The sequence below is a fragment of the Hordeum vulgare genome, chromosome 3H, assembly GCF_904849725.1.
Source record: "Hordeum vulgare subsp. vulgare chromosome 3H, MorexV3_pseudomolecules_assembly, whole genome shotgun sequence".
Classification (NCBI taxonomy): domain Eukaryota; kingdom Viridiplantae; phylum Streptophyta; class Magnoliopsida; order Poales; family Poaceae; genus Hordeum; species Hordeum vulgare.
In genome coordinates, this window is record NC_058520.1 from 25,328,430 (window position 1) to 25,350,526 (window position 22,097).

The 22,097-nt window shown below is 43.9% G+C and overlaps 2 protein-coding genes and 1 pseudogene across 2 annotated transcripts; 1 reads left to right on the forward strand and 2 right to left on the reverse strand.

Moving 5' to 3' along the window:
• Positions 1-727: 727 nt before the first annotated feature.
• Positions 728-4,448, forward strand: LOC123442707. The gene is made up of 11 exons (XM_045118827.1): positions 728-903; positions 1,404-1,488; positions 1,756-1,952; positions 2,387-2,469; positions 2,551-2,596; positions 2,692-2,748; positions 2,849-2,903; positions 2,983-3,083; positions 3,179-3,242; positions 3,337-3,470; positions 3,952-4,448. The coding sequence occupies exons 1-11, from the start codon at positions 838-840 to the stop codon at positions 4,138-4,140; spliced, it is 1,077 nt and encodes a 358-aa protein (XP_044974762.1). The 5' UTR covers positions 728-837; the 3' UTR covers positions 4,141-4,448.
• Positions 4,449-5,442: 994 nt separating this feature from the next.
• On the reverse strand, positions 5,443-13,747 carry LOC123442709 (peroxisomal fatty acid beta-oxidation multifunctional protein-like). Its single transcript, XM_045118828.1, has 18 exons — positions 13,376-13,747; positions 13,231-13,302; positions 12,461-12,523; positions 12,298-12,354; positions 12,100-12,167; positions 11,895-11,976; positions 11,741-11,796; positions 11,035-11,337; positions 10,387-10,473; positions 9,872-10,046; positions 9,602-9,723; positions 9,196-9,359; positions 8,056-8,310; positions 7,375-7,496; positions 7,120-7,241; positions 6,852-7,000; positions 6,197-6,335; positions 5,443-5,781 (listed from the first exon to the last, which is right to left on the reverse strand). Exons 1-18 carry the CDS (start codon positions 13,476-13,478, stop codon positions 5,734-5,736), a joined length of 2,187 nt encoding a protein of 728 aa, XP_044974763.1. The 5' UTR covers positions 13,479-13,747; the 3' UTR covers positions 5,443-5,733.
• A 4,212-nt stretch (positions 13,748-17,959) lies between these two features.
• Positions 17,960-21,369, reverse strand: LOC123441414 (annotated as a pseudogene).
• Positions 21,370-22,097: the final 728 nt, after the last annotated feature.

Genomic DNA, 22,097 nt, shown 5'->3' on the forward strand with positions numbered 1-22,097 from the left:
AATAGTATCATACACTAGCATCATGATACTAGATATGATATTTCCTGTTACGGACAGCCTTATAAAAGTAATATTAGGCCGGTCGTAATGTGAGTATCATAAGTAATATCATGCATGCGAACTAGACATATTTAATGAGGCGGCATATAATTAAATAAAGAAAAGAGAGTGTTGAGTATCATATTACGATACCATATCATATTAAATGTTGTGCTACTGCAGCATGACAATAAATAAACCGTTCTAGATAGTAGCACATAATATTATGCATTACGTATGTATAGTATCATACACTAGTATTATGTAATACTCCCTCCGTTCTTAAATATAAGTCTTTAAAGAGATTTCACTAGTGGACTACATACGGATGTATATAGACATATTTTAGAGTATAGATTCACTCATTATGCTCTGTATGTAGACTCATAGTGAAATATCTTAAAAAACTTATATTTAGGAACGGAGGGAGTAGTATACAATACTCCCCGTTACAACCAACCTCATGATAGTGTTATATGGCAGCTAAACAATCATGAGTTATCCACGTGGAGGCGGGTGCGTGTCCCTTGCCCTCACACGCGTCGGAGCCAGCAGCCAGCACGGCACGCCACGCCACGGCAGCCGACCTCGAAACCGGCCGGGACATCCGTCCAGCCGGCACGTGTACGGCCCAGATGCGACCGCCGAAGGAACACCGGCACGCACGCAACGCAACGCAACGCACAAGGAGGAGGAGAAGGAGAAAAATAGGAGCGAGGCCGTACAATCGGATACCGAGCGCGGCCGGCGGCTCGTCCCCATTCATTCCCAAATCCCGGCGAGGGCGGTCGGACGGCGATGCGGCCCCGCACGGCGGACCACCTCGAGGCCCTCTCCCTCGAGATCGAGCGCAAGCTGCACAAGGTTCCCCCCCGCATTCGTCCCCGACCCCTCCTCCCCTCTCTTCGCTCCCTCCGCCTGGTTGCCGAGTTCTTCTCTTTCTCCACCTTCGCTGGCTCTTAGCGGCCAATTTCGTTGCGTTGGTTTGATTGATTTCTCTCGGAGTCGATCGATCGGTTTTGCCACTTGGGGGATTGATAGAAAGTTAAAAAGTGGGATTCTGGTTCGATTCGAATGTCAAATGGTGGTGGTGGGGTGTGTGTGTGTGTGGGGGGGGGGGGGGGGGGGGGGGGGGGATATATGAAAAAGATTCTATTGCAAGTGGGCTTACAATTGATGTAGGGAAAAAAATTGTGATTTCGGTCTGTTTCAAAAGGTTCAGCCAGATCAATTGCTTTGTTTACAATTGGGGGCTGTTGTCCTAATTATTTCGCTGCAATTCCTCGGAAGCTTCAGGCTGAATTAAAACCGCTGTTCTTGGATTATTATTATTTTTAAAACTGGTTGTTTGTGTTTGTGCGCAGGCTCTGAATTCCAACTCACAGCGCCTCAAGCTGCTGCAGCAGCTGTTCGCCGATATCGCGCTCAAGGTCGACGACCGCGCTCGAGGTGCGTGCCAGCATTTCTCTGATTTTCCAGCATCTGTTCTGCTAATCGTCCTCTGATGCCGGCCGCTGTTGGTGCATTCAAATGGTTTGCCGCTCAAGTTCGTGCCAGCTCACAGCCATGTTATATTTAACAAATCGTTGTAGGAGAGGCTAAAATGACATCTATTTGGAAATGGGGGGATACTATTTTGTATGGTGGTATCCTCTAAAAAACGAAAAAAAAAACTATTGTGGTATCTTTACAACAATCATTGCTTCTGATGAACAGATAAGATTTTGAGCACCAATGATGAGGGAATCGCTCCAGTAGACGAACGCGAAGACGGCCATTTGTGCTTCTACGAGATTCTTGCAAATCACTATGTCAAAGTACCTCAAAGTGGGAGGCGTATACTTGAGTTGATAGTACAACTCTGGAGCCAATCCTTTGCAGCCAACATATTTGCACTTCTTTTTCACAGATGGGTATGTACTGAACTTGTGCTCTTGTAGATATTAGGATTTGCAATGGGTTATTTATCTATCTGCATGTTTTTGCGGAAGCCGTGTTTCTGTTTCGACTTGGATGATTTCATTTCGGATCTACCTGAAAGAATAGGTTGTGTCACCTCGCTTCTTTCTATAGCACTTTCCAGTAATCTGCTGATATATAAAATATACATTAGATTCAAAATGAAACTACAAGATGGCCTCTAGATAAGATACCTTTTTCGGATCGTAAACCTAGTGCAACCCACTGTCCTGGTTACCATGTTGCCACATGTACCTTGTACCCTAAACATGGCAATTTTAAGTGAGGGCATAATGTTGATTTATCCTCCATTAGTTATTTAGTCTTGTTGATAAAGATGATGCAAGTTGTATTAACTCTCGTTTGTACTTCATTTGGTAAATTGCAGTTGTTTGAAGTCCCTCTTGAGGGGAAGGAAGTATCACTAAGATATAGCTCTGCTCTTGTCCAAGGAGCTACTAACGTTTTTTGGTATGATTGTGCAATGATGCCCCTTCCCTTTTTGCCTCAAACTCCCACTTATGATAGAACCTTATTTTATATCTCTGACAGGATTGACATTCAAACTAATACAAGGCACTTCCTCCCATTCTATCATGTAAGCATTTGTTTGTTTATGCTTTTGTACCTCTGTTTGGAACTGTGCAGCATGCATTTTTACACCCTTACTAACATCCTTTGTTCCTTGAACAGTATCTCCTTGAAGAAGTCTCTTTAGTTCCAGATCAACTCATTAAGATATCACCACAGGTCGACCTCTCTCTCTCTTTCTCTGTGCACAGAAATGTACAAGCCTTTTCTTGTAAGCATGTTCAGTAATCAATAAATATTGATTGATAATTGTGTACAGGCTGCTAGAAATCTATTCTGCCTCCTCTCCAGATTCATGCTGTTCTATGATCAGGGTAGGTTCCTTTTCTCCACACTCTTGGTGCTGGTTGTTTGTTGTTTGCCACTATAACTGTTGCAATTTTTCATGAGCAGATCACTTGCTTACAAGTTTTCTTGAGCATTTCCCTACTTTCCCGAATTCTTTCTTGGTTGGTGGAGCTGCAGATTACTTTGTGATTGAACTCACCGATCAGGTTACCATCTGAATGGAACATTCGTTGTTCTCCTTCCATATGACATGCTATGTCGTTTCTGCAGACTAAATATTTGCTCGTTGTTAATAATCCAGCTCCAGAAGCTAAAAGTGGAGCCAGTACTGCTACACTACCTTTCCCGCATGACCATCCTTCAAGGTATTAGCTAGCCAGAACATTTATCTTCAGTGAATATGTATATTTCTCCACTGGAATATCACATTTTATCCTGAAAGGAAATCGATGAGCGCAGGCTGGGAGTTGAGGATGAGTACAAGCACCAGACTAAAGTCATGCCTGTATAGCTTCACATCTCCTGGAGGCCCTGCCTATCCAACAAGAGCCGTCCGGCATGCAGCCTGGAATACGTTGGATTTACTTTTTCCTGTGAGTGCCATCTTATTATCTTAATCTTTGTTCTATACTTCTAATTTATCTTAACATATTTTGCTTCTGCCATAAGCAATCCAGCTAGATTTGTTGTAGATGCAGATCATGGTTTGGTCTACCTAACTGAAGTTCATACCATGTAAAGAATTACAAAGAACACAGATTCTGACAACTTTGACAAAGAACACATGGAGTAAGTTTGAGATTGGGAGTTCATGCGTATGCAGAGCAAAACAGAGTGAATGTCTACAAAATGACCCCCTCCCCTGATAATATACCTTGCAACCAATATTTTCATTGTACCGCACCCGTTTATTCTTGAATCATGATAGTTGTGCACATACTCGTGATGATGGATACTGTTAAATCCTAATTTACTGGTGATGGAGCCCCATCACGATGGGGCTACATCACCATCCCAATGGCTAGTAAATAATGTGTTGATTATGTTTGATGGCTTACTGTTATGCGTGTACAGGTGGGTCGCTATCCGAGGCACGTGATAAGCCTGTTCTTTCGTCTGCTCTATCCATGGTATTGGCCTTCCTCTTGCTGGAACTTCGTCATGACCTGTGTGAGCACCGTCTACTACTACATCATGAATCTGCTCGTCTCAATCTGGGAGAACATGAGGAGGCGCGACCATCAAAGGATGCACAGAGAATGAAGAAACTGCGACCGGGCCTAAATCGAGGCTATAATGTTGTGTTGTTGTTCTTCTTTTTTACTTTTAGGGTGGTTAGTGTCATGTGTGTGTGCATGAAATTTGTTGTATAAATCCAAGTGTTTGTTGCGTTTGTTATACATGGACAAGGGATGTGATGTGAGGCAGAGATGTGCAGTGAGAGAGGGAAGGAAGGGGCAGTTTTTTATGTTCTCCAGTCTGGAGCTGTAACTTGTATACAAACATCCAGCAGCTTCTCCAAATGCCATCAAAGGCTATTAGCCATGCTCTAAGCAGAGCTTTTGCTGGAATTCGTTGTGCTCATACCCAGCTCCGGTTGAAGCAATTGTGGCAGCTCCTAATCAACAAGAACAATATAGGATGCAAGGATTCGAACCTCGCCGCTACTGTCGGCTCGCTAAGTTATAAAAGGCCAAAGAGCGGCTCCCTTTTGGTAACTTATAAAAGGCCAAAGGGCTCCCTTTTGCTAAGTTATAAAAGCCCAAAGAGCTCCCGCCGGGTTTTGGAAAACCCTAAATTCATTGAAATTCATACTTCTATAATTCAAAGAACTCCGAAAAAATACAGATATACATGTAAGCATAATGCACATGTATGTAAATTTTTAGGACAAAATATGCTATGCAGAAAAAACAAATCCAAGACTTTTTAACACATGATACTATTTATCCTTAAAGTTAAAATTTATTTTTTTTACAAGTATTTCATCTTGAATTTTTACACACACATACATTTTTTCCTTGTATAGTTGTATTTTTTCAGAATTTTTAAAGTTAAAAAGTTTGATTTTTGATTTTTTTTTAAATAAAGGGCTCCATGGAGCTCGGTCATCAAAACATCCTACTCAAAGAGCAGAGACTAGTTTCTGTTTGCTAAGTTTGAAAACTACGAATGGTGGACGCTAGACACGCGCTTGGATACAGTTAACGGGCGAAGATTCAGGCTTCGTTCGGTTGGCAAGATTCAAAGGGGTTTTGCCATGCCCTTGTCCATTCGTTCGGTTGGCAAGGATTCGAAGGGGTTTTGCCATGCCCTTCTGGACAATGTTGTGAATTCTCAAAAAGAACAGAAAGATGCCGTTCCCCCGAATTGTGATGTGCAAATTCAAACTTCACAAATACTCCTTTCGTCTCAAATTAAATGACTTAAACTTCATATTAACTCATTTTGGAACGGAGGGAGTATAACATAAACTCTACTTACAACATAACCACAATTTATTATCATATACTCCCTCCGTCCGAAATTACTTATCGCCGAAATTAATTAAAATAGATGTATCCAGAACTAAAATACATCTAGTTACATCCATTCCTTCAACAAGTATTTTCAGACAAAGGGAGTAGTTACATACATGCACAGTGATGAGGCACAGAAACTACAACAATAAAAAGTATGCCAAGACATTTATTCTTTATTTTTCTTATTGTTGTATCAGCCCAGGTAACAAACTGGGAACGTGATGTAATGTCCAATACACACTACAGATAACACTTCCCTTGGAGGTCTTTTGAATACCACATATGGAAGTTGGTCGAGCAGTAGCTGTGCCAGGTTCCGATTATATGCAGCGCCTCACATGCGTGACCTCGTTGAAACTTGGTGAGCCGTCCGTGGCGCAGCCTGCAGATATCATGACATGTTTAATTTCCAACAAACTTAGGTGCATCACAATATTTCAACTGATGAGATGCCCCTAAATGTGATGGCAAGGAATTTTATGCCTTCACACCATTACCACAAGAAGCAAGACTGACAACACCAAGACTAAACAATGAATAATGAATGTAGACTTTATTTTCATATCATTCACACATTTGACAGTCAGAAGAAAAATTGTTGAAAGTCGTAAGTTAATAAATCATCTCCAGCAATGACACAACCTTTATGTTAAGCAAGTCATACACTGGTTATAATTGTGACAATCTTGAACATTTGTGTTTATCATTGTTTGTAACTAAAATGTAATACTATGCAACAATTCAACATAATTAGGATAAGATGATCCATCGGGAAGAGGGAGAATGCAAGAGTGTACCAGTGGTCGGCCGCTTTTCGCTCTTTCCTCCAAATACAATGATGGTTTGAAGAAATCACCGTACATTTCAGCCCACTTGCTAAGCTTTGAATGTATATAAGATGCTCCCACCGTGTCAGCCCAAAAGATGAGGCCACCCCTTCATTATTAGGCAAAGATTAGAACTCTTACTCCAAAGCAACCATCACACCTCCTTCAACAAACAGTGATAATAATGGGAAAAAAATACTAATCTAAGAAAAATGAAAAAATACACATTACACAGAGGACTACAACCAACAGGGACTGTATCCTACATTTGGTAAACTATAGGTTGCAGATATTTATTTAAACTATAAACTACTTTAGTATCATTAAAGCTATCAACTAAATTGAGAGGAAGGCATGAACATGGCGATTTGAAAAACAATCAGCTATAGGGCTAACTCACTAGCCTCAAGTGCTAAGCTAAAATTAATTGGTGTTAAATCATTTCTGGTATAAGACATACAATGCTAGCCTGAGGAAGTGTTAAATTAAGTTCATAAGTTGTAACAACATATAACCAGCAGTACAATCTCAACCAGTATATCTCATTTAATCATATTTCGAGTGAATGCAGTTTTTCACTGGTTAAGATTTAGGACAGTCAGAGATTTAAGCAGCAACTGTCTACCTGTACTTGGGAAAGCCCATCCCAAGAACAGATGCAATATCCAGATCAGCAGCCCTGATCACCACATTTTCATCCATGACCCTGCATGCTTCATTAACGACTGGGAAGAAAACCATCTCCAATATATCTTGATCCGATAAAGTAACCGGCTGCAAGCAAGTCAATGTATCAATATCAGGAAAATCTTCCATTAACAAATGAGGTAGCACGACATCTTTTCATAGATGCAGAAACAATGTCACAAACAGTTAGAAAGAGGAAGAGAAACCTTTCCACCAGGCATTGTCTTTGCCTGTCTTCTGTACTCGTCAATCACATTTTGAACACTAGGGTCAGGCTTTGGCCTCGCACCCTTCTCATAAAGGTAGTAACCTTTTCCATTGCTTTTTCCTGGAAAGTAACACGGAAACTTCAGTTGTGAAAAATGCATATACAGAAATGGTGCAGTAACTATTGGTCTAGTCTCCTCCCATCCTATTGACTGTAACCCATAGCTGGAGCAAAAGCAGGTTCAGATGCATACCCTGCCGCCCGGTCTCCGCCATCAAATCCACTAGAACAGAGTCAAAATTCCGTGTTCCAAAGGCAGCTGCATAGATATCCTTTACTGCTAAGGCTACTCCATATCCAGCCAAGTCTTGGAGTCTGCAGGGGAGTGGAAACAGCCAAACATAAGAACTCATGTTTTACAAAATTGAAACAGTCAGTGGATGATGCCTGAACACTGTATTTTACATTCTAGCAAGCTAGCTAAGGCACAACAAGCATACTCCAAGGGTGTCAGTTAATTGTTTCGACATTGGCATGGTCTCCAAAGCAGAACACATTTTTCACCATCAATATCTATTAACATATATTACAATATCATTTAAGGCAAATAATGCTTGATCTATATATTTTTGAAGATATCATTGATTAAGTTCGAATTATTTGATTGCTAACATTCTAATACATCACCTTTTTTCTCAAATACATGTGCATAGTGGACCATAATATTATACTAATACTACTCTGTAGTGGGTTGCATCTGATTTATCCTATGTAAGTGAACAAACAGTAATACTGAAACGTCTTGATCAAGAAATAGAAAAAATATGTGCATAGCTGAATGGGAACATTTGATTGCTCATCCATAGAAGGAACTTAATTTGAGACCATTGGCCACTATTTCACATGGACATAAAAACTGAGTCAAAGAACTTACTGAAAAGGTCCCATTGGCATGCCGAAGTTGCTTATTATTCGATCAATTCTGAAAAGATCAATGCCAAGACTAACTAGAAGCTGAGCACCTTGTGTGTAAGGGAAAAATGTACGATTTACTGCAAAGCCTGTGCAGTTGCCAACCACAACGGGGACTTTCTTTATTATTTTCCCAACTGTGATGAGATCAAGGATAGCTTGTGGTGATGTCTTTTCCGTCCGGACAATTTCAAGCAAGGGCATAATATGAGCAGGGCTGCAAATAACATAACATTAGAAAGGCGCCTTTTCTGTAAGCAAGTAAAGCTTGAAGGATTGATATATCATCCAAACCAGTAAAACTCAAGGAGTATTATTTCCATATAATCCCATCTCTGTAACATACTTTCGAACATTTGTTTCAAAGTTAAATAGAAATAGCTTCCTATAACCCCCCAAAATAGACACTTGTAAGAAAATATTGCAACAGCTACTACCCTATGAAGACATAGGCATCTAACTTGAAATTGTACTAAATAAAACAGCAAATGGCCACATGTCGTTTGGGACATGCAAACATCATTTTGCAATTGATTAAAGAGCAGAACAATTTGTTATACATTTTTTTCATGCAGGAATTGATGATGGTTATCCTTTTAGAGAAACTTGTGATTTACTTTTTAATATTCCTTCAGAAAAAAAGAAACTTGTGAAAAGGAACTAGAAGTCATGCTTATGCATATAGATGTTCCATAAACACCACTCGACATTAGATGACAAATCAGAAGAAAATTATCATGCAGTAAATTAACACCAAGAATACCCTTCCTACATCTACTAACTTCAGAATATTTGGGAATTTGCATGCAAAGTTGGCACATTGACACTTAGAATTAAGGCTAACTTCATTTTAGCAACTTGCATAACCATCAAGTTCCCTTCTATGAAGAACAAGTTTTGTTTCACAGCGTGACTTAGATGCATCCAGTTAAAGTGGTAACATATGGTGTCAACAATTTGATAGTTGCGTGCTCCTGTTAACAAATTTGATTGATGTGATATGTTCCAGTAACCTTGATGTACAAGTCCTTAGTGCACTTCTTAAGTTGGAACACTGCTAGTTTTCAGGAAGTGAAACCATAACCCAAAAGAAACAACAAACCTGAAAAAATGAGCCCCTATAATTCTATCTTGAGAATTTGTCTTCTCGCCAACAACATTCAAATCGATGGTGGACGTGTTCGTTGCAAGTATGCAATGTGGTGGGCAGATTTTCTCAATGTCAGCAAAAATTGATTGCTTCAAAGGAACCTTCTCAATAACAGCCTAAAAGAAGAGAAGATATTAATAAGAACCTAACAAGCAAGTGTGCTACGTGACTATGTAATAGATTGCATAAGCATATCAAAGTTATCTGTTAAAATTCCTCAATCATTTTAATGGGAACCTTCATAAGATTCGTTAATGTACTACAGTGTCATGAATATCTGCTTCACAAACTAGAGGCAACCTAATATATATGCACAACTATTTTCTCTTGTTTAAATCATCAAACTTATGGGGACAACCTCAATAACCATATCAACATCCTTGAAATCTGAATAATCCAATGCACCCTTCAGAAGTGATATGGCCTTGCTCATTTTATCCTTGGTCAATGAGCCTCTTTTGACAAGGCCCTCGAGATTTCCTGTGCAAAAGATAATCATTGTTGTTCAGTAACACCTTTTGTAGTAACTTGATGTTTCAACACTCCATCAATAAGAAATCACAATCCAAATATCTATTGGAAAGATAAAATCCAGAAAATGCTACTACAGTAGTTTCACAAAATTGACCTGCTATTGTTTTCTGTCCCCTTTGCAAAAATTGAGGGTTTACTTCCTTGAGGACAACAGATATATTGCCAACAAGAAGGGCTGTTGCAATTCCAGAACCCATAAGACCACCACCAATAACAGCAACTTTTCTTATGTTCCTAGGTTTGAGTTGAATATCAGTAACACCTGGTACCTGAAATAATCAACTGTAAGAGTCAGACAGCACATGAGGTTACAAATAACCAAAGGGGGCAAAACAAAAGTTTACACATCAAATGACATCCTTGCAGCAATTTAGCTTTGATTTGTTCACATATGGCATTGCAATTTGAGCAAAGCTTACTTAAGACCACGTATCATATGTTGTAATGTAGTCTGGTTGCATGGTTAGTTAATATCATGTATCATATTCTGTAACATAGTTTGGTTGCATTGTAGTTCAACATGTGCAGCAAAATGAAGACAGTTGCAGCACATGAAAAGTGAATCAGGTAAAGAAAAGTTAAACAGAATACTATACTTTTGAGAACAACCTTGGTGGTGGAACGCTGGGCGAAAAATACATGGACAAGTGCCCTTGATGTGGTTGATACTACCAACTCCTTGAAAACCTTTGCTTCCTGCATTATTTAGGTACACCAAACACATGTATAAGGAATAATAAATAACAGAACAAAGCAACAATCATTGTCATCACTATACTACATGGAAGTTTGTTATATTTTTAAGGCTTGGTCTGTGGTTGCTACTGTGCTGACCGTATTATATATCTGCTGCTAAAAAAGCCATGCAAGTAAGGATGGGTTGGTTAAACAAACAGATTAAAAAAACTGTGTACATAAGCTGGACTATCATAATCCAACATGATGCCAAATGGAGCCTAAGTTATGCAGAGCAGTGATACCAAGACAACTGCCAAGTTAATTTGTTACTCTGGGCAAAAATGAGCTAATAAATCTAAATGTTTCTAAGAAACTGCTGTGACTGTAGAGACATGGCTGCTTAGGGCCTTTCTTACACTATGCTTATCAGCAATTGCTAAATTAGGGCATATTGGTGACATAATAAGAGTAGCCTAATCTCTAGAAGGTTTTGGGAGATATGGTGCCCAGCTAGCTGTTTAGCCAAGAGAAGCACATCGATGATAAGTGTATGTACTAAGACAAATAGGAAATTCAAACCTTCACAACACCAGCATGGCCTCCATATAGTACACCTTCTTCAATAACATCTAGGCAGGCCTGGTGCTGTGGCATGTTTGCTGCAGCCTTATTTGCTTGCTGTCTTGCCATACTTAATACAGCACGAGCTTCAGATAGTGAACCAAGCCTATCTGTTCTGCCAAGAGATCTTATCCAAGGTTTACGGTGATTTGCAATCTCCAGAGCCCAAAAGCGCGACATTTTTATCAACTCATCAGGGGAGCAAAGTGCATCAATAAGACCACGTTCTTTTCCTTCCTTGGCCGTAATGAACTTCGATTGCTGAAGCAAATTTTATGAATGCATTAATTATAACTGAGCATGATAGGAGTAAGATAGGATGAGACTAATTTCCAGATGATCACTACACGTACACTCCTTGTTCGAAAAAAAGGGTGCCTGTTATGTTCGGTGCTACATACATGTACCAGGCATTACAGTTTGAAATGAGATTCTTACTTATGCTTTAGTTTTTCAACATTCATTTTTCTTTGAAAACCTTCTTACTACAGGGTTGAATTTGAATGAATATAACTCAAGCCACTCACTTAAAATTGTTCTTCATTATTACATGTCTTTTGGCTAATTTACTCTGGACATGTTATTAATCAACTTAGGACAAGAAGTTTATCTGGCGATAGCTAGAACAGTGCAACAACTAACACAGAAGATAGATTAGACTCACCAGCATCATTTCTATTGCTTTTGGCAGACCTACAAGCCTCGGTAGACGCTGAGTTCCTACATGATGAGTAGAAAAGTTTCATGTCCATGACAGAACCCAATACAAAGCAACCAAATAAGAGCAGTAGTTCAAGCTGTCGGATCTAGTTCCCTACCTCCAGCTCCAGGAATCACACCAAGAGTTAGCTCTGGTAGTCCAAGTTGAGCTTCAGGGGTAGCTATCCGAGCATGACAACCCTGATATATATATATTGTATATATATATATATATATTTGCCATTTACATGATAAAAAAGGACTTAGGTTCAGATACAGGGTATGTAAAAATGTTCAGCAGGACAGGCAACAAAAATGACAGACCATAGTCAACTCTAGACCACCACCAAGAGCAAGGCCTTGAATTGCAGCGACAGAAGGCTTTTTGCCATCTGCATGTAAACAGGTTTTTACAATCAGGCCCAGATATCATGATCTCGATACAAACTAGAGCTACCTAAAGAGTTCCATTATTCAAAGACGACAGGAACTATGACAAAATTAGAAACAAAAATGCCAAACCTTCCATCATATTCGACACGAGCTCAAAAGACATATCTGGCAGATGCGACACATCTCCTGCGAAACCATGTTTAATGTGTAAGAAAATGAAAAGGACTCTCCTAGAAAGGTTTGGCTACCAACAACCAATTTGCCAACCGTGCAAATGTAGGCACCCGCTTACCAGTGTCATGAACTTTTGAGAATACATTTATATCGAAGCCTCCACAAAACTTGCCCACCGCGCCTATAAAATATAAAGTAAATAACAACAATACAGAACAGCAAGAAGTGTCAGAAATAGCAAGTTTCATTAACTGATTTTTTTCCAACCCTGGCCCAGATCCCTGGAATGGACAACTCCGTACGCCCCCCCTATGTCCAGTGACAAAACAAGAAGTATGCCTCTTGTTATGGCAGGTCAGTCATAGCACCATACATGCCTTGTACATAGATTTAGTCAGGGTACGTCCTTCCAAAAGTAGCAAAACTAGCACCCGGTGCCCATTTTTGTTTGAGATGTGGAGAAACAGGGGAGCTTCCGTGTAGCCGAAAATCTATAGCAAGCAGCAGCCCCCCTTCATACTTGAGTTAACTAATTTAGCGAGGTTCCCGCTTTCAGCCAAGCGGTTAGCATCACGATCACCAAGCTGACAGGGATGAGCAGAAATAAAATGATACGATGGCGACAGCTCCACGGCCATCCTATAATCAATATACACATACGAGGATAACCCCAGACCAAGAAACAGCTGGGCGGTCAACGGATTTGAGAGCGGACAGAGCAGAACAGCATCCAAAACAGAGCAGAACAGGAATCGCCACTGACTAACTTGAGTTCCACCAACAATCACATGAAAAGAAGAAGGCGTCACGGGACAGACCAGAAGCCCGTCGTCCGCAATTCCGCATCATTTGCGAGGGGTGTGGTGGAGCGGGGGAAGGAAATCTCACCGGTGAGCACGACGGCCCTGACGTCGTCGCGGTGGAAGGCCTCGGCGTACTTGTCCTTGAGCCCCTGGATGACTGCGCGGAGGAGGGACGGCGTTAGGTATAGTAGCAGCGGGAAGCAGGAGGGACGGGGTGGTGCTTTGCTTACTGATGGGGTGTAGAGCATTGACCGGCGGGTTGCAGATGGTGATGAGCGCGACGCCGTCGGCGCCCACCTCCATGGTGACGCGGATCGACCCCGCCGCCGCCATCGGTCGCGAGGGAATCGGTGGATCGGGGGGAGGGATGGGGGAAGGGAGGTGGAGGAAGCTGCCGGCACGAGTAGCTTGCACGCCTTGTTTTTATGGAGCTCGGGAGGGAAGACGAGTCGAGCGGAGAGAGAGGACTGACCGACCGGAGCCGCCGTGTTCAGATGGGTCCGTCGGGTCGGTCTGATCCGAGTCCGTTTCCTGGGAATTCGTTCAGACGGCCAAGCTATGGCGAAACCGCAACGAAGAAGGGGAATTCGCGGTTTGGGCCCACTTTGTCATTCGGTGTCGCATGCGGTCCTTTTTAGCAATCCGTTCCGACGGACGGTCCTTTTGAACAAAAAAAATTGAAATATCGTTGAATGTTCTACATATTTGCAACCTTCCGTGAAGAACAGACGTTCCTAATGCTCCGAGAAAATAGGACTTCGATGCTCGAGAAACTATTTCTAAAAGCATTTTGAAGAGCTGGTTTTGTTATTTTTGCCGGGACCTCCTCAACTATGATTTCAATCATGAAAAATCTGCACGCACGTAGACAAATAACTAAGCAATGTTTATTGTACAAAGATATTTTTTTATTGCTTACTATACTTTTCATAAGGATGCATATTTGGGATTGGGATTGGAAGGATCGTCTGATGCCGGGACCTCTCTCCTTTTATATGAGGAAAAACGAAACGTACCGCAAAAGGTCACTTTGCAGGCCTGCTCCCATGCATCCATCAACCATAGCGTAATGGAGACGGATGAAGAAAGGTATGGCAGAAACTTGGAAGCGATAGGCGGACACACGCAAGCAAGCAACCGTCTTCATTTCTGTATTGTACGTACTCTGTATGCACGTACGCAAGTACAATACTTCATCCGTCACAGTTTATAAGGCATGCACGTGTATCTAGGCCGTCAATTTGACTTATATAGAATATATTGTTTAATATAAAAATTATATCATTAAAAAATAAAAAATCTAAAGTTTCTAATAATATATTTTTTGTAATATATGTGTCTAGTTAAGTTGGTCGAATTGACGACCTAGGTACACGTGCCGGCATTATAAACTAAAACGGAGAAATTAATGTATTTCTTAGAGCTCGACGACGGTGCACATACGCTTCCCCGGCGGATTGGACATCCCACATGCAACGGAACTGATTGGACAAAGCAAATTGCAGTCAGTAGCCTTCTTTTGGATATTGTCGCATGTGTGCACTACTCGTAGCAGGTAATGATAGTATGATAGTATGATAGTACTGACAGGGAGGAGGATGCATTTCCATGCATGTGCTGGAACGGAGCCGGGCCTTTGATTGCTTGACCCTAATTAAATGGACCGGAACGGAACATGTGGAAGTAGCCAGGTAGGAACAAGGAAGACTGAATGAAGGTCAGGACGCACGATGGCACTACATGTGGGTCTTCATCAAGGATAATAAAGAGGGCGGGAGAGCAATCCTTGTAGTAGCAAAACTGAAAATTACAATATCAATAAATATTTACAAAGTTTTTTTTTAATATATGTGAATTTTGGAAAGAAGAATCAAGGCAACACGATGTTTGAGGTGCTCCCAAGCCAACATGACGTGACCAAAGGGGTGGGCATGCGGTGCCCTGATGGCTTAGGGCCACTCTGTAAGTTGGTTTGGGCCCTTCTTTCGTTGTAGGAAAGATAATTTATCAATAAAAATTCCTTTAAATTTTCAGTTCAGTCAGAGTTACAGATCTTCGGATATTTTAAAAACGGTGAAGGGATCAGAAAACGGCCGCGAAAACATAAGAGAAACAGAGAGATTGATCCAATCTCGAAGGAGATGCTGCACTCCGGGAGCCATGGCGGCCTTGGACTAGAGGGGAAACTCTCCTCCCATCTAGGGGGAAGACCAAGGAAGAAAAAGAATGAGGGGGGCTCCCTCCCGGTGGCGCCGAAGCGCCATCGGGGCAACCATCATGACGATGATATACACCAACAACTACGTCGCCGTCACCACCAACTCTCTCCCTCTCTATGCGGCGGTGTAAAATCCCCTTTTCCCCACTGTAATCTCTACTTAAACATGATTCATTACTAGGGAAAAGTCTAGCAGTAGCGCGGGTCATATGCTTATCAGTAGCGTGGACAGCTGCGCTACTAATACGATGCTATAACTAACCTTTAGCAGTAACCCGTGTCCACTCCAGCTACTGATATCTAGGGCTAGAAGTAGCGTCTGTTGCAAAGCGTGTTGCTGCTTAATAGCTGTACCGTCCTTGTACAGAAAGTGCTACTGCTAAGACCTCGTTGCTGCTAATGCCATACCTGCGCTATTGTTATTACTTTCTGGTTTTTTAGTCTGCTCCATATTTTGTGCTGCTAATGCCATACCTGCGCTATTGTTATTACTTTCTGGTTTTTTAGTCTGCTCCATATTTTGTGCTGCTGAATTTTGTTTAGGGTTTTATACAATAGTCTCTAGCATATCATATACACATACAAATCTGATCATATCATACACATACAAATAGTGTCATCAAATCAATCATGTCATCATCATAATCATCATCCAAGACAAAATGATGTCTCTCGTCATCATCTCGAAATAGCGATACGAGTTATGACATGTCTCGAGTAGTTGCAACTACATCGTCATTCATCTAAACAATGACATAGACGAGAAGAGCTATCACTATGAGTGAGAGCGAAACTATGCAGTACATGAGGCGGCGTTTATGATTCCTCTCTCACGCTAGCGTGAACCTCAAGTAACTAGCTTCTGCTTCTTGTCTTCTTTTGAAGCCTTAATGGCTGGCGCCCGCGAACCGCTCCACTTGCGCCTGACACTCGTGCCACTCGTCGTACACTCCCGGAACCTTTCCTATGTACCTCAAGGATCTAGGTACCTATTAGAGATGCATCTTCAAAATGAGAATGTACAATCATATGCAACAAAATATACTTGAGCAACACGAAAAGAAAGGGTATACAAATATATGCAACCTATAGTAAACATAAATGATGAACGCAGTTTCATCGTACTCAAACTAATTAACTAGAGGTACGCCGGTCATCGTACCCAAACTAACAAAGTAGCATTACGCAAGTTCGGCAGGGACTGTGGACATCACAAAGTTTCATCGCTACAGAAATTATACAAGTTCAACCGGCACATATCATCATCATCGGCATCCTAAATCACTAGAATTTCCATCCATCCATATCCTCGAGGATGCACCCTAGCTTTTTGAACGACATGAGGTTCTGTTGTTGCATGCCTATGCGAGTTCAGACGTCAGCTCGCGATAGAGCCGTGGTGGAACACCCCCTTCTCTTCGTTGACTTCTTTAATGATGATCGTCGCATTGTCCCTCTCGACGCGAAAGAAGTCATCTCTAAGTTTATAATCTGCTTCATCTTGGCATTCTACCCACTTGTAGATATGATCATCGCTTCTGGTTGTCATGGGAAGCTGTTGGTGATCCCTTCTGTACTCCATCATGAGATGGAAGAGGTAGAATCCATCGTTCCCGCTTGGTTTCATGACATGGATGCAACAGAAGTTAGTTTTATGCCCGAAAACCGGCTTGCGGTTTTGTTTCCTTATCTGGAGGTGGCCACCCCTCAAGTTGAAGCCATGGAGAGCATCATCTAGAATATTCATTATGTGGGTGTAGTCCTTCTTCTCGTAGTTTCTGGTAGGGTCCAAATACACGGCATGGGAGACTCGAGGGTAAAGAACGATAAGGATGGCGCATCCGTTGCTGTGGTTAAAAAAGCCTCAAATTACTCTCCATTTGAGCGAGAAGGAATGATTGAAATGAACAAAAGGGTTGTCCGACACTGACTTACTTTGGATGATAAGGAAGGAGGACAATTTCCTGGTCCTTATTCCTTATCATGAAGTTTTCGAGGTACTCCCTAGCAGTTTAACGCTCAAAGTCATCGAGACTCAGGAAGGACTCGTGCACATAGTATGGATCCGCCACATAGATTTGCGAGACTTGTTCTCTCTTCACGACGGAGTTCATATGTAGCAAAAAAGGCGGACGGTTGTAAAATCGAGCCGCCTTGTCAGAAACATCTCGAAGATATGGTCAAAACGCAGGAAGAACACCTCCACGGGCCGTGTGTCGACGTAGCACTTCCCCTTAGGCACACGACCATGTATGTCGGATATCCTGGATCCTTCGAGCCTAGTAGGCTTATCTCAGTCGACAACACATGGTCGTGCAGTCTCCTGAGATCCTGTGATATGGCCTCTAGCGGTTTCGACGGTAGGATCGGCTCGCCCGCGGCATGGAACATGACCTCACCTATGATGGATACATGCTCTGCAAAATCCGCCGTCTGGCTGTTGTGTATTGCACGTGCACGTTTACTAGTGAATGAGAAGTGCATGACAATATACACAGGGTCTCGAGAAATTATTCGGACGTACATTTTGCGCAATTAAGTTGTAACAACTAGTCTCCAGCAAAGTAGATCTGGTCATCTGCCAAGATACGTCGCTTCAAGCATTGGCCGAGGAGGTTGATGCGGTGTTAGAGCCATGTGATCCAGTGGTAACGTTGGCCGGGGCTGACCACGAGAGGGCCGGCAACATGACTTCCTTCGACTGCAAGACGTTCATGAGCTGCACAATGGATGGTCGCGCGCCTTGGCGTGGGTGCGTGCACCAAAGCCCAACGACCAACGCACGATGCATCTGCCACTTACAGTTGTCGTCAAGGTGCTGGTTGTCCCCATGTAGCCTTTTATCCACCGCTTCAAGGATGGTGCGCTTCTCGTGCAGGTCCCAGATCCACATGAGCAGTGGGATGTCGTCGTTGACCCGATGTTTCGTCCCCATTCCTGGGTCCTTGCCGGAAACGACCTCCATCAGAACGACGCCGAAGCTGTAGATGTCCGCTTGGGGCCGGGGTGCGATGGTATGAGCGAAGAAACTCCGGGTCTATGTACCATTCGGTGCCCTTGATGATCTTGGTCGTCTTTGGCCTGGCTCCATGATCCACGAGCTTTGCTAGCCCGAAATCTGCAAGCTTGGTGCTCCATGATGAGTCGAGGAGTATGTTGCTGGGTTTGATGTCACCATGGAGCACACATTGATCGCACTCTGTGTGGAGATAGCGTAGCGCAGATCCAAGGCCAAGGATAATTTCGTACCTATATGTACCGTATATGTGTTAATTTATACTATTATAATAGGCTAGACTATGGTTAGTTTCCCTACGATTCTATTAGAGCATCTCCAACAGGCGCGCTTCGCGCAACGCCTAAAAAACGAGTTTGCCGCGCGCTGGTCGCCTGGTTTTGCGCGTCGCGCAGCGTTGGCTCCGACAGCCGCGCTATAATGCAGCGCGCGCCGCTCCAGCAGTGCCCAAAAATGCAGCGCGCGCATAAATTTTTTAATAAATAGATTGCATTAAATAAAAAAGATACAAAGTTATTTTACATAGATAGCAACTAGATAGGTAGTTCGAAAACATAGATAGATAGTCCGGTGATAGATAGTTCGATAAAAAAAAACTAATCCTAGCCGCTCCAGTCATCTGCATCACCATCATCGTCGGTGTCGTCGGAGGTTGACAGCTAGATGTCAAACCAACGTTCATCTTCTTCAGTGAAGAAGGACCTCCCGCCTGCATTGACGAGGTCAGCCTGCGCACACGCCAAAGCCTTCCGACGACGTCTGTCCAACCGCTCCTCGCGGCGCCGGCGCGTGTCCTCCTCGCGGCGCCGTTCCCAGTATTCCTGCTCGTAGGCGACGTCTTCCGGGTGGCGCGGTGCCACTCCGCCATGACCCGCTCGTCCTCCTGGGCGACGAGGAGGCGGCGCTGCAGCGCAGTGTGCTTCGCACGGTCTTGTGCGGAGTTTAGACGAGGCGGCGGGGCCAGGTCTAACGCCTGCTGGAGCGTGCGGACGTCCGAGAAATTCATCTGCAGTCGCGGCCTGCCTAGGCGCCACGCTGCCGCGTCGAACGCGCGGGCGGCCTCGTGCGCCGTGTCGTAGGTGCCGAGGCTCAGCCGGAGATCGCCGGAGCGTATCTCGGCGTAGAACCCGCCGTTGGGGCGCTGGCGAACGCCGCGGTAGCCCGACGCAGAACGGCGGCGCGGCGCCATGGTGGCTCGTCGGCGGCGGCAGCGGCGCGAGAGGCAGAGAGAACGCGGCGGCGGCGCGAGAGGCAGAGGGAGAGAGAACGCGGCGCGAGAGGCAGGGCAGCGCGCTGCCTTTTATGGGCGCGCGGAACGCGGTGCCGCAAAAATGGCGCGCGGGCTGCCGCCTTTTCGCGCGAGCTAGCGGTTCCTGCGCGCGCGGTTTTTCCGTCGCCGCTGGAGCGCGCATTTCAGTCCCGCGCGCGGTAAACTGCCGTTTTTTAGCGCGCGCCTTTTTGCGCGGGCTGTTGGAGATGCTCTTACATCAATCGATATGATCAAAAAAGAGAGAAATTTGGAGTACATGATGGTGTTGTATACGTACCTCTCTGACCAAGTGAGCAGCCGACTAGTGCTGTATATATGCTTGTCAAGGCTGCCTTCCCGCAGGAGCTCATAGACGAGCATTTGCCCCTTGTTGCTGTCGGACCAGCCTAGCAAGTCCACAAGGTTCCGGTGCCTCAACCGGCTTATAATCTTTACCTCCGCCTCAAACTCTTTCCTCCCCTGCGCAGACGATTCCATGGAGAGCATCTTGATGGCCACCGGGCTGCCGTGGTCGCTAAGGCCGCCGCCCCGGTAGACGATGCCGAAGCCCCCTCGCCCGAGCTTTTCCTCGTCCGCGAAGTCCTTGGTTGCCGCGGCGAGCTCGCGGTAGCGGTAGCGTCTAGGTTCTACCCCTCTCTCGAACTCAGCTTGCTCGTTTTCTTCATCGTCGGAATCAGCTAGCATTTTATTCTCGTCGGAATCAGCTAGGCTCTTCCGTTTCCATCGCTGCCGAACTATGAAGGCGGCGGCGGCGACACCGCAGAGGAACACAAGAAAAGCTGCTGTTGCTGACGGCACCAACACATGCACTGATGGTAGGCGTCGCCGTGGGCTGTTATTGCTAGGCACCGGGGCATCATCTAGAGTGGAGCTAAACGACCAAGACGCCACCCGGTGCAGCTCGGCACAGAGACCAGTTGATGCAGCAAAGCCGACTGAGACTTGCCGGGGTAGTTCCCTCTTCATGTCCACCGACGTGTTTACGCTGTACGGTGGCCCGTCACCATCGATCCGGAGAAGGGCGGCCAGAATGCCCGTGTGGTTGTCGTAGCTGATCTGCGCGGTCATGATGGCATTGTCCGAGACCAGGCGTGTGGTCACGTTGGTTGGTGTAGGCCGTGGAGTTGAGGGAGTTGACGTCTATGCCCATGTGGTTGTCGTTGTGGTCCCACGACCACGAGTTGAGGTAGGTGTCAAACTCCACGGCGACTAACCGCTCACCGGTGGAGTTGAAGCCATTGCTAGCATTGAAGAGAGCGAGGTTCGCGCCCCCGCTATTGGGAGGGATCCTTGACGGGTAGGGTGCCAAGAAGAAAGACATGCCGTCAGCATTACCGTCGGCAGTGAAGCTCATGTTGCATAGACGAAAATTGTCTTCCGATCTGTTTTGGGGCTTGATCTGGAACGTGAAGTTGGAGAAGAAGCTGGCCGCCTTGCCGGTGACGTCGTCCCATAGCGGCACAGGACGGGCATACGACGCCCGGCCAACGCTGAAGATGTTGGCTACGATATCGTTCCTCGTTAGCTCAATGGCGCCAGAGCCCATGCATGCGTCACGTTCGCACCTGAGCTCCGTTTCGCAGAGATCGCCGGAGCCGGGGCTGGAGAAGTTGAAGCTGAAGGAGAGCGCGGTAGCTAGACCGACCGAGTAGCAGAGGCAAATGATGATGTACACGGAGACAGAGAGAAGATGGTGAGGGTTCATGATTGCAGCCGCCATTGTTGCTGTTTGGCGAGTAGGGAGACGTACGCATGGCAAGGGGCGCGAGTGCACTCGGTATCTACATAAACAGATTTGGTACCTACTATATATAGAGAGCTAGGGGTCGATTTGCCAGCTTAGGTTTTTTACTGGAAGCTCCGGACGGCCAGCTTGAGCCACCACACGGAGGATCCAATGTTATATGTCTCCTGGCTTTGGATTTGGAATTCCTATGCCAGAGTATTGAATCGTGTGGTAATTGTGGGATGGCTAAATGTTGTTGTTGTTCTCCTTGTTTGTATTGACCTGACATATATATATATATATATATATATATATATATATATATATATATATATATATATATATATATATATATATATATCGCAAATTTTGAGTACCGAGGCTCATCTGCATCCGGTCAGAAACAAAAATCTAAATAAATACTATAAAACTTCAAAAAATTATAATTTTTTTGGATGGTAGATAATTTGATGTGTGAGGCAGGCTTTAATTGTTGTATCATTTGAACTTGTGAGCAACTCTCATCAAAAAAGACAAGTCGGGTCAAAAGAGTGGATGAACAATAAACCTTTTTAGAGATCCTGAATTTGTCTTTTATTCCGAGAGCTGCTCAGATGTTCAAATGATCCAAAAATTAGAGGAGACCTCAGGCATCAAATTGTCTACCACCAAAAAAATTGAATTTATTTAGTATTTATTTTGATTTTTGTATTCAACACGGT

Excerpts from the sequence above, each read along its gene's own strand:
- LOC123442707 (XM_045118827.1), top strand. The coding sequence starts at position 838 with ATGCGGCCCCGCACGGCGGACCACCTCGAGGCCCTCTCCCTCGAGATC. Across the intron at positions 1,489-1,755 it reads GGTCGACGACCGCGCTCGAG|ATAAGATTTTGAGCACCAAT; the intron begins GTGCGTGCCAGC and ends TCTGATGAACAG. Across the intron at positions 2,597-2,691 it reads ACTTCCTCCCATTCTATCAT|TATCTCCTTGAAGAAGTCTC; the intron begins GTAAGCATTTGT and ends TTCCTTGAACAG.
- LOC123442709 (XM_045118828.1), bottom strand. The coding sequence starts at position 13,478 with ATGGCGGCGGCGGGGTCGATCCGCGTCACCATGGAGGTGGGCGCCGAC. Across the intron at positions 12,524-13,230 it reads CAGGGCCGTCGTGCTCACCG|GCGCGGTGGGCAAGTTTTGT; the intron begins GTGAGATTTCCT and ends TATATTTTATAG. Across the intron at positions 7,497-8,055 it reads ATGCCAATGGGACCTTTTCA|ACTCCAAGACTTGGCTGGAT; the intron begins GTAAGTTCTTTG and ends ACTCCCCTGCAG.